Source organism: Diadema antillarum, unplaced genomic scaffold, assembly GCF_040938485.1.
Source record: "Diadema antillarum isolate AM-2024a unplaced genomic scaffold, OU_Dant_1.0 scf00000030, whole genome shotgun sequence".
NCBI classification, from domain to species: domain Eukaryota; kingdom Metazoa; phylum Echinodermata; class Echinoidea; order Diadematoida; family Diadematidae; genus Diadema; species Diadema antillarum.
Window position 1 is genome coordinate 1827311 of NW_027270919.1, and position 12914 is coordinate 1840224.

General features: G+C 37.3%; 1 protein-coding gene across 1 annotated transcript; it reads left to right on the forward strand.

The window, feature by feature from the left end:
• On the forward strand, positions 1-6541 carry LOC139740729 (protein SPMIP7-like). Its single transcript, XM_071651299.1, has 8 exons — positions 1-565; positions 1403-1497; positions 2390-2460; positions 3121-3262; positions 4210-4277; positions 4948-5091; positions 5725-5832; positions 6406-6541. Exons 1-8 carry the CDS (start codon positions 1-3, stop codon positions 6539-6541), a joined length of 1329 nt encoding a protein of 442 aa, XP_071507400.1.
• Positions 6542-12914: the final 6373 nt, after the last annotated feature.

Genomic DNA, 12914 nt, shown 5'->3' on the forward strand with positions numbered 1-12914 from the left:
ATGGCCGACACAGCGGTAAGACCTCGACCCACAGGAGACCTGCGACTTCACCTACAGGTTGACACCAATGCGGGTCCAAATAATGTGCAAAATATTGTTGGAAATCGCAGACGGCGCTTGATGAAGATCCCAATTTCACGAGGACGATTTGATGTTGCTAGCTTCCAGGAGCCCGCAAATTCAGGTTTTGTCAAATACAACGATGATACTCTAGCTCCACACCGTGATAACTATCCTGTCATCGATCCAACCAGTGGTTTCGTATCAGTTGCGGCAGATGTTGATAGAAACACGGGCATAAAAGGCATTCCAAACCTGCAACAATCGGACAACCCACCTAATACAGTCACTCCGCTTTCTCCTAGACCGACAACAACACTTGCCCACAGGGAGAAAGAGAAGGTCAAAGAGAATGGCAAGGCGGCACCAAATCCACTTAGATTTTCTGCGCCCTCAATGATAGTTTATAATGACCCGCAGCTGAAGACAACCAAAGTATTAAATGATCCAGGGACGTGGAACAGTCGGCAGATCAGTGATGCAATGATAAGAGCCAAACTTGGTGGTAAGTATAAAATCACAAATCAAATGTCTTTAAAAAATGGTGTGTATTTACTGACATGCTATTTGAAAGCCCAAATATAACTATACACAGCCCAGTTGCTGTATAAAGTGCTTCACACGGCGTCTGGTCGGGCTTGCCCAAGTACTGCTCAGAAATACTGCTGCAAGAATATTGCAGATCTCTTTTATTACCTCTCACAACAGTCACAGTGCAGAAAACCCTAGGGGAAATGTAAACATGTTTTGAAATGTGAATACAGTGTACAGAAGTATTGTATTTTAAAGGAAGTGAATGATTATTATTCAAGGATGTGTGTTAAATGAATACATATACACTGTCTATTGAACTGACATAACATTATGCAAAATGAAAGATTGACGCCAAGGAAGGTCCAGCTACACTGTGACTTAATAGCCACGTGTTACTGAATGTCAGTCAACCATGTTTCTTCCGCGATGGTGTATTTGAGGGGGGCAGGGTTGGGGAGAGGTAGCAAAAAGAAAAAGAGGAAGAAGAAGAAGTTGTAAGGAAACACTGTAAAAGAAAATAATGATATTATTCATGTCTGCTTTGAAGCCAGATGAAAGTCGGTACAATCAAAATTTGTGGAGAGGTACAGGTAATTATCACAGTAATCAAAGTGGGTCTCAACATGATGGCTGGTTGTCTTGCATTGTGGTAAGAAATATATTTATCAATTATGTGAATCAACATGTAATTCAAGTGCGGGCAAGAATCTTTTTTTTTTTTTTTTTGCTTGAATGTTTGGTAGATATTGTATGCATGCATATTTCTCACTGATTCGCTCAAGAAGGTTTTACCTGTTTTACTTCTCAGGTTGGACAAGTGACATCGATCCTCGAAAAACTGAAAAGGAGCAACACATGATCTGGCAGCAAATTCACAGCAAGAATATCAAGAATCAGTCCCATGTAAGTATAGTCTGAACAGCCTGTTTTCATCGTGATTGCATTTCATCACAAAGCATCCCTTGGTGGAAAACAAACTATCATAACTTTCTCACATAAAGTGCATGAAATTACAAAGTCTGGAAAATTTTATCAAAGACAATGGCATTTTCATGTGAACATATGTTATGTATATATGTGACCACCCAGCTCAAAATCCACTTAAAGTTGCAGATTAGGATTTTATGTATTAAATGGGTCAAAGTGTGTCAGCTGGGTTCACTGACTCAATTTTTTTTTTTAAGTTTGTAATCTTTTCTCTACCTACTGCCCAAATTTCGTAGGCTAAAACAAAACAGAAATCATGATATAAGCAGTTTTTCTTGAACTGTAACTTTTTGGACTGGTGCTGCTATCAATGTGAAATAAAACCTATTTTCATTGATACTCCACCACAGCATGACTGAGTACTCCTAATCTTTAAATCCTCTTTTCTCCCATTTCTTTGAAACTGCACCTCCTTACTCTCTATTATTCAATCATTTTTTTGAATAGGTTTGGATAGTCTACAAACAAGTTAATACCATTTCACAGCTTAGAGCCTACTCTTCCAAGTTAAATGTAGAAGAGTGAAAATTCCTTTTGCCTACCGGTACTTTTTATGAGTTTTGAGCTGGGCAGTCGCACAATGCACACCAGTGAGACCGATTACTGTGAAAAATCCAGTAGAGCAGCTGTGATTATAATATTTACTCTTTGAACTGTTTCATTTTCAAATGAATGTATCCAAAAATTCCCATCTATTTTCTGAATAAGTACATGTATGTGTATATTCTTTCATCATGTCAGAACCTGATTTGTGTATGTTGCTGTTATGATGGTGAATTAAAATGAAATTCTCTTACCCATTTTCCAGGCTGTTGACAAAGCCAAAGACTGGAAGGATGAAGCTGCGCTGAGGTATATCTATTTGCCTTCAACACAAAGGTACGTATTACATGTTTGCACCTGTAATACTTTCATTATAGCTGTTAGCAGAATTTTGGTAATAAATACATGTACAGTACAGTATGTACCTGTGTAGATCCTGACCAGTACTATTTAAATTGGTTGATAATGTGAATGTCTAGATGTATTTAAGATTGTAGAATGGTCATTCTAACTGTTCTTCTCATAATTCACAGGAAATGATTATTTCAGAGAATGATATAACATATATGTTGCAGAAGCAAGCAGGAACCAGTGTGACATGGGCAAATTTCATCCATCTGCCACCTAACATGCTGCAAAATTATAAATATTATGAATTGTAATCAATACTATGCTTGGGTATAATGCCATGTAATTGAACCCATCACGAAAAGATCACAAAAGTTCTGTGTCTATATCTTATCTTTCAGTCACTGCCAAGCATGACATCTCATCTTTTGATATTTCTACAATGGAAAAATATTATGTCTGTTACAATTGATAAGACTCAAATGGCTCACTTCAAATCCCCTTGTCCCTACCCCAACCCCAAGTCGTCCAGAAAAAGAAAAGCACAAAATAAAGTAGAAATAGACGAAGCTAACTTGTCATGCTGAATAATCAACACATTGTTTACCGTTTTTCTTTTTCTTTTTTTTTCTGCTCACTGATTTTCAGGTCCTATGAGGATGTCAACTGGGATGCCAAGATTGCCCCAAAAGTTGATCCTCCGGCCACGACCCTAGAGAGACAGCCAGACCAGATCTCACATCGATTTAACGTCAACAAGCGCTACGAGCCGGATGCTCAGGAGTGGCAGGTATGCATGTTACAGTATACTCGCATTTCTGATGTGTGTGTTACAGTAATTTGTTAGCCGAGATGAGGCTGTTTAGTCCATATTTGGTCACAAGACTTGACCTCCTCTGCATGTACAATAGAAAGTGACACATATTCGGTTCATGGAGTTCAAATCAAACTGCCACTACACTGCATAAATCTGTGTCTGGAAAGCTTACAAGTGAACTTAGTCATTTTTCATATATAGTCACATTAACAAATGTTGTACATGACCATATTGTATTCAATTCAATTCAATTCAAACTTTACTTTCATATTTTCAACAGAATGTATGCACAGTAATGATAAAAATTGGAAATGCGTTTAAGTAGTAGACAATTATATGTAACCATCTACTTCTCATTTTGAGAAAAAAAAAATGGTACTGTAAGACAAGGAATATTCATTTTATTCATAATATGCATTTTAGTTCTATGATTTAGTGAGAGCCAAGATTTGCAATATCAAAATGCACATAGAAGTTCTTGGATACACTATATGCAGTGAATGTCAGTGATAATTCTAAAAAATTTCATGCCACAAAAAATTTGATGAGCAAAAATATCTTGCTTTACAGCTTTCAACTCGATTCCTGACCATATGCCATTTACATGAGCTTGTTGGCAATGTATAAAGCATGCATATACAGACTTTATGATTTCTCTTTGGAAATATATATGTTTGCTAAATACAGTATATGATTACCTTAAGACGATCAGATTGTCTCAGTTTTGAAATTGGTCTGTAGACCCCTTTACAAACAGGTACAAATCTTTACTCGATCCTTTGCTTTATTTTCCAGTTGATACAGTATCACAAAAAAACAAACAATTACTGCCCTGTGCAGATTAGATCTTGTTCATATCTTGTGAATGTGATGGCACTCAGCATGAATAATAAATTTCTCATTCTTTCTTGTTTGCTCAGAATCTGGGAAGATCATTTGACTGGTTCCAGACCAGGAATGGGTATCACATGACAGGACCCGTTGAATTGTAAGTATTGCTACCATTTCCTGAAGTGAGTTATGCTAGTATTTCACAGAAAAGTCCAGTCTGTAAACAATAAGAAGAAGAACTAACAGTGGTGTAAATTAGTTATACACTGTTCCCAGCTTCAGTTGAGTACATGTGTCACTGGTAGTAGCTAGGTCCTACTCAAGCCTTCCAGCTATTACAATATGTAGTTCAGTTTAGTGTATTTTACCATTAATCAAAAACATTTTCATTTCATTTCATTTCATTTTTTTTTTCTACATTATGTAGAAAGCCCATATATTGTGATTATTTGCATATCTAGGTCGACATCTTTAGCAACTTTTCAAAGTAGATAGAATGTTGTGTAATTTGTAACTTTATGAAACTGTTACACCATACATTGCACTGGATCTTCCATGGCCTCTGATGAGTAGCTCATGGATTCTCTGGTCATAACATCCAGCAAGTAATCATCTATGATTATCAATTGAAGTGCACAGAAAACTTAAAAGTCATTGTTTCTTTGTGTGTGTGTGTGTGTGTGTGTGTGTGTGTGTGTGTGTGTGTGTGTGTGTGTGTGTAGATAGCACATATAAATATCCTTTCATTCATTATTGTAGTGTGCTTTGTTAAGTGAATCAAACAAACTGATTATAATCATCATGCTCTTTTCTCCATGGAATCACAGCTGTAGCCCTCACAGAAAGAACTATCAGATTCCCAACTACACAGCCTTCATTGGTGGATACGGTGAGAGGGACCACCCACGCCAGTTCTTCCTCCCGTCTGCTGTCATGAGAACCAGCCTGCCCTGGTATACAGACACAGCACAGTGAGTATCCATGGCTACAGCCGGGGAGATGAGATTGAAATAGATATTCATATTGGCATGTATCTTTTTATCCTAGAATAGGTTGTAATCATGAACTTGATTTTACTTGTATTATTAAGCCACACTTTACAGAGGATGGAAGCAGTGATTTACCAATTTGAAAGATGTTCAATTTCGATCCTGTGTGAGTTAGGTTGTAGTTATATCTCATCTTACCACCTGCTTGAAAACTGTGGAACGTCACTATTTTGAAGTCTAAGAATCAGATGTGCTGGGCAAGATTCAAGCTGTCTAAAGCATGCTCCTCAACACCTCAGTGCTTTGACACTGCTTAAACTGTTTAGTGTGAAGAGTTTCATCACAAAATGGGCTAAGCATCATTTTTGAACATTTTAAAGAAAGTCTATCATCAGATAGAACAAAATGAAACCTTTGGAGTGATACCTGACTTGTTACATAACAATTAAGGAATATTCTCGGAAGTTATGATTTAAAAATATCCTGTATTTTCTAATTATTTTCTGTTTTTCTTAGCACCTTTAATAGTAGATATGTCAACTTTAATAACAAGAATGGAATATTGCGATCAAACTCTTCATGTGTATCATTTTGCTGCTATTTCTCTCTCACTAGTCGACCCAACATCCCCGGCTACACTGGATGCACCCACTGGAGAGGAAAAGACCCAGCCAATGCCAATGTGCCTGTCCCTCCGCCTCAGACTACTGCCAGAGTTCACAGGTATTCATGACGTTTATCCTCACTCCCTTCATTCTTCTCACCGTCAAACATTCTAACTCTGACTCTTGCTTCTGAAAAGATACGTTACCAGTGCACAGTCTTCACTATGTCACTGCTTTGATCTTCTTTATGTTCACAGAGATAGTGATTGATTGTTAAAAGTACAATCTGTTTCTTTTGATATATCGTATATCACAGCCAATGACTACCACATTGAAATCAAAGTACACATTAGCACTGCATGGCTGTCACTGACTGTTTCCTTAATAGGGCTACAGTTTTGTAAGTCATGATAATGGGGGATGAATGGTTGAGGTCTTGTGACAGTTTCTTTTTCTAAATTTTTGTTTGTTTGTATTGTTTGTTGTTGTTGAGGGAGAAAGAGGATAGGTTGAGGCATTAGTGATCAATGTCAATTATGGTAAAAATTTATTCGCTGTTGGGTAAAAATGTATGAGTGAGAAACTACAGCACAAAAGAAAATAAGCAGGAAATAAAGACCAGAGTACATTCCCATGAATTAAACGCAATTGTTAACCAATCTGAGAATGATTCCTTTGTGTCCCCCCTCAGGATAGACCGGTATGACCCCAACCAGTCACCCTTCAAGAGGACGTCCCGTATGTCCAAGATGGTCACTCTTGTTCCTCCCTGCAACCCTTTCAACAAGGTGGAGAAGGAGGAACGAACCTTGGAGCAGTACAGGTAGACACCCAACACAAGAAGTATGGCTGATCAGATTTTCAACCAGGCCAGTTTTAATTGACTCTGAACAGGGTTACCCCTCTTTAGTGTTCGCAGCAGTGCTGTCCTTCAGGGCCCTTCCTGTAAAAGCGGAAATTTCTTGTGATATGCATTTTCGTGCAAGTAATTTTTTGCGCTTGGTTGGGTGAGATGAATTTTGCGTGCTTTCAATTCCGTGAAATCAAGACATTAATTAATGGTTCATATGACGTGCAAAAATATTAGCGTGTTTTTATTTTTGCGCTGGTTTCTGGTCACACGAAATGCACAACAATTTCCACTTTTACAGTATGCCTGTTGAAGTATGTGTACAAATATGTAGACCTTTTTGGTGTACTGTACATGCCTAAGTGAGAAGCTGTTATGCTCACATCTTGTCTGCTATTTTTTCCTGATTGAGTTCATTCCTGAGCTCATTCCTGCTGTGTTGGGCAACCCATGGGTAAATATTGAGTGAGCTTCTGAGTCAACTTGATTGAAGTATGTGTAACATTTGGATAGATAATGCACCTAGCAGGTCATACAGAGGTTGAGCAAAAAATCACTGAAATGTGCATTACCAATTGTGACCCTGCACCTCAAAACAAACAAAAAGTCGCCAGGCATGAATTTTTAGTTAAGACCATATTCTGAAAGAACAGACTTTAAGCTTTAAAATGATGTATAACTCAAACCAAATGGACTCTCCTAACCTATCTAAATATTGGAAAGAAAGCACAAACTCAGGAAAAGTGTGAACTGAGAAAAGAGACTCTGAAGTACAATGTATATTCAAGCGCTTAATCTTTACTAAACCGTGCTGGCTGTGCGATGAATGGGACAAAAAACAGGAAGTAAACCACCAGAGTAACAACAATGAAGGGATTATCAAATTAAACTGAAATTAAGCGTGCCTCACTAACACATTCTGTCCATAATCAATGCTAACTTTCAAAGTAGTAGCACTATCCTTTCAAAAGTTATTACAGTTGAAAGTGAAGAGTGTGGACAAGGTTTTTCAGAAATGAAAAAGGGATTCTAAAGACACACCTAATCACACTATTCTACCAAAAATGTTCGAGATAAACTGCTAAAAAAACACACTTTCCTGCCCGTTTTTATGATAGCAAATTTTAGCGTAATGTAAAAAAAGACCCGCTCTTTCAGAAAATATGAAAAAGTCAAGTTCGGCTAGGTTGACCCATTTCACTTATTTTCAGTCCTCACGCAAAATCAGTGTGTGCGACTTTATGTTCGTTTTGAGGTGCACGGTCACAATTATTACTGGTATAAAGCAAGACTCTGAGAGGTGATTGGGTTGCTATAAGTAGGGTTGGAGGGCTTTCTATGAAAAATGAAAATTTTAATGATTGGCAGGTTGCAAAGCTTCTTTGAAGGAAATCATCAGGAGATGCAAGTTGCCATTACCATGGAAATACGAAGAATAAATCAAATCTCCTGAAGTCATGATAGCTTGGTAGAAATGAGTTTGGGATGTTATATTCTTGATTATTATTTTTTTCTTCGTGAGAACTGAACTCCAAGTGAATAAGAAATATTTACTAAGACAGTTAAAGTCACTTTGAACTGGCTTTGATGTGATATACACAGTGTATGTTTATCATCTTTGCATTATATCTGTAAAATACCTGAAACAAAATTTGCTAAGCAGGATTTTGTTTTTAATTTCTACTCGTGTAAAATAGATAGTGACATATTATTTTAACATAGAAGGGAGATATCAAGAAGAGAAACAGAAGTTTAAGTTCATAGAATTTCATCATATCCAGTTGCATTTTGTTACATCTTGGGCAAACTGTCTGCTGGGTGAAGGTAGAGTTAACAGGAGTAGAATCATTTAGGAGGAAAAACAATAAAATGGGCATTTTAACATATACCACACCAGTTGTGAACCTACTCTCATTTACAACAATGATAGCATGGTTATGGCAAGTTTCCAATACTGTAGGTAATAACTTACAAGTGCCATTATATGTATGTATCAGTGCATGGAATAGCTTGCCAATTTTACGATTGTATGGATCATGTATTACAATTTCTTTCTTTTTTTCTTGCTGCAAATGCGAAAGAAATGATGCCTTACATTTTCTACAGAATTCTTCATCTCTTTATACTGACGTGATTATGATGGATACAACGTGTGCTAATTAGATGGAGTTTAATGTATTTCATGCTTCCTTCGTAGAGATTATGCTGCCACACTATCAATTTTTTTGTGTGCCTTCTTTACTATTGAAAATGAACTTGTACATGGTACTGACTTGTTCCTTCTGGAATATGTAGAAAGTTTCGTTTTGAACTAATTCTTTTAGCAGATATTCAGTTTTTTTTCTATAAATATATTTCAATTTCTGATATGAATACTGGGTATGAAATGTCAAAGATTTGTAGATATATCCTCACTGGGCACCTGTTTTTACTTTTATGCACCCTAAATATTGCAGATGTGGCAGATGAGTACCAGTAACTATTCTTTCATCTTTTGATGACACTTTTGACAATGTATTTTCTAATAATCGATGACTGGCATCATTAAGAGCAGCTAATTAAAATGATATCTATGCAATTTCTGTGTTATTGAGTTGTGTATTACCAGTAGCAATTACCATGATACTGAATAAGATATTGAAAGACATAAGGGGAAAAAAATGAGTTGTTTTGCCCTTTAAACCTGCGAAAGAGGAGGAACTACATTGTGAAGTGTTGGGATGATGAGAAGTTTGGCATTGTATACTTGTACACCTGTATTATATAATACCAACAGTGATACCAGTAGAGGAGCTATCTCTTTTAGTTTTCTTGGGGTATATTTACACAGGTGCATTAGTTCTTATACTATAGGTAGATGATAAATATTTTAATTATTATATACAATCATGCTAAACTATATACTGTACGAGCTGAAATTTTCGCGGTGGTTTTATTTTCGCGAATTGCCTTTGAACAGTGAAAATAACAACACGCGAAAATATTCAACGTGCAAATAACTACGTCGAGTTAGACCCTTGCAACCGCGAAATTAACAACACGTGAAAATGTCCTCCAAGTAGCAATTCGCGAAAATATCTGTACGCGAAATTTCAGCTCGTACAGTACAGTGGATTATTATACGAGGATGCTTTATTTTCAAATGGCATTTTCTGTTGTTACTGTATGTAATATATGAACCACTGCATGAATGAATTAGGAAAGTGCAATGAATGTAAGCCTGTACAGAGAAGAGCTCACTGGGAAAGTTCTCGACAAATTGTGCCGAGTTCCATATGGCACAGTCACACTTTTGTTTCATTATGATGCAAATGACATTTTCATTCTAATCAATATGCGATTGGTCTTTCATGTATAGAGGTAAAATGATTATGTATAGATTTGAGAATTGATGGTATTTGGGAAGAAACTTTGCTATTTATTGTATGATTGCGCAAGTGTGTATGAATTGAAGGTAATAAGGCTTTGGAAAGATGTCATTGCTGTTCGTGTCACTGTTATCTTTTTAAAATTTTTATTCGGAAGTTCGTGTTTCGTAAAAGATTGCAGTGGATATACGTGCATATGTAAACTGTTCTTGCAACCGCCTTCTATGCAATATGTTGTTCCGTCCCTTTAATTTCTCTAATAAACATGAATGATTATGTATGCAAGTACGGAGGTAACAACATACCCAGTTTCAATTTTGTGATGCTGTTGTAGTGTGGTCCGGGGTGAAATTTTTCTGTAATATTTTTGCTGTGTTCTGATCTTTTGAATGAGAGGATACTGAGTATTCTTCAACTGTGGTGAGTCTTTGATTAGAAAAACTTCAATGGCATTTCATTTTAGATATTTATTTAGGTGTAACTGTCAATTTTTGTTCCAAAATGGTCAAATATACATAAGAAATGTGTGTGTGTGTGTGTGATAACACAATTTCAATTTGTTAACTACGAAAAAAATACGCTGACAGTACAGCACTCTCAGAGCATATCCCACCATGTTTGATAAAGTGCATTATACATATATTTTTTAACCTGTTGAGGACGGGCTGATTTCGCAAAGCTGCCAAGTCTCACGCATTCTGCGTGAGACTCAAGCATTTAGGGTCCGTCTCACGATCTCACGCATAGCACCCATTTTTCTCACGCATTGGGTGAAATCTGCAACTTGGGCCTATTAACAATGAGCATAGCTCAAAGGATTAAAGTGATAGTTGCAATTGAAGGTATATTTCCCTTTTGTCTTTCAAAATAAGTACAAAATAGTCACTTCAGTTGCGCCTGATCGCACCATTAAGAGCTGAAAATTGAAAAAGCTCCGTACTAACCCCTCCCACACCCTCGCTCACGCGCACATGAGCGCGCTGAGACTTTGAGTCATGAAAATCTCACTCATAAAAATTTTTCGAACTTGGCATCCCTGATTTCGCTATAACACACATATCCTGTAGACACCAGGGTCCTGTCCAAGTATACTCGGGACTAGTCTTCACTGAGTTAATGGATCACAAATTGGGCCATAGCAGAATACATCTATCTTCCACATGACAGTAAATTACATACTGATGCTGCTTGTTCGGAAGTATGATACATTTTGAGATCCCTCTGAAAACTATTTTATCTTAAATCATTGTGAATGTCAAACCTCTGTGGAACAATTATCACAATCGCGTTTCAAAGTTCACTTCCCCCCCCCCCCCCCCAATTGATTAACCCTGTACTATATATTGAGCACTGTCCAAACTGCAACAAGCTTTGAACATGCTTTACCTGGTTGAGTAATCTCTGTGATGGATACTGTTATTATTCCAAGTTGACTGTGATCTTTTTTTTTGCTATAGAAAGAAACATGCACAAATAAGCATGATGTAAAGCAAGAAATATTCGTAGTATGAAATTTTCGAAAATTTCCACTGGCATTCAATGCACATACAAAAAAATGTAGACAAGAACTTTTGCATGCATTTTGATTTCGCACACGACGGCTCTCGCGAAATTTGCAAACTTAACAATGCACAAGAAAATTTCTGGTCTTACAGTACACTGTTAACATGTGAAATAATCAGACATGTACAGTATTTACCAAATCTCAGCACAGGTCATGTAGTAAGAAAATTTACCCAAATCAATAGTCAAGTGAAAGAAGAACCGGTAAAATAACATGACCCATGAGTCTAGCATTCACCCGAGCATCACACTTTGCCTTTATGGCACTCCATCCAAGGCAAATCATTTTAAAAATCTCGATAAACTGGCATTGCTGGAGGCTCCCTGGACAACACCAGCTTATGTTCAGGAATTTTGGCCCTACCCTTAGGCCTGCGGGCGACACCAGCTTCTAAGTAGAAATTACAGCCGCATAATTCCAGTAGCGTAGAGGGCGCTGTTGATAATACTGCCGATCACCGTTAGCATTGATACGAAGATTGCCGAAGTTGAGCTGTCATCAAGAGTAAAGCGCGTAGGTGTTGCTAAGTAACGTTGCCTTCGTTGTCTTCTCTGCGCATCACGCAGTCTGTAGTAATGCCAGGGTGCGTGCATATGTGCTTATAATGACATCACAAAAGAAGTTTGCTAAAGCTGTCATCCCCCTCAGCCGAATCATCGGACCACTGACTACAGTGGATCGGACTTCTTCAGACTCGGGGAAATGGGTCACAGTGTAAGCGCTAAAGAGGAGTCGATAGTGTAGGTCTCTATAGGAAACTTGCACCATGTGCCCGCGTACGCATTTGACTAAACCACCGGGACCATGTGCCTTTTAAGTCTTTATGCAATCAGGCAGAGAGGCAGCAAGAGAAGAATGTGTATGGTTAGTGTGACTGTGCTTCTGGAAAAATTATTTTGTAAGTACATGTATGTGCAATTGGAAGCCTTTACCAAGAACATGCACACACACACACACACACACACACATACCACAAAAGATTTATCAACCCACCATATCATGGCAGAATTCTGCTGCAGAAATTACCATGTTGTCATTACATTGGCAACTCAATTTTGCTGAATATCTTTATAGTGGACAAAGGTTGGGTAGAACTGGTTACATTTGATACCTACAGCATTTTGGCACATCACCAACAAATCACATTCGTTGTAAATCATGCACTGTGGACAAATCATAGAGTACTTTTATCTTTATTGATTTTTCACAGCATAAATTTTTCTTATAAATTATCTTTACCATCTTTTTCTCACCAAAATCACTTCTTCTTCTTTTTCTATGTAATTGCATATTTTGACTTTAGCCTGTTCTCACGAACTCGTTCAACAGTTTTTCCCATAAACATTTTTGAATCACAAAGCAGCAAGTAACAATGAATGAAAAACAGTACTAATACAAAAGATGAAAGAACAAGAGGA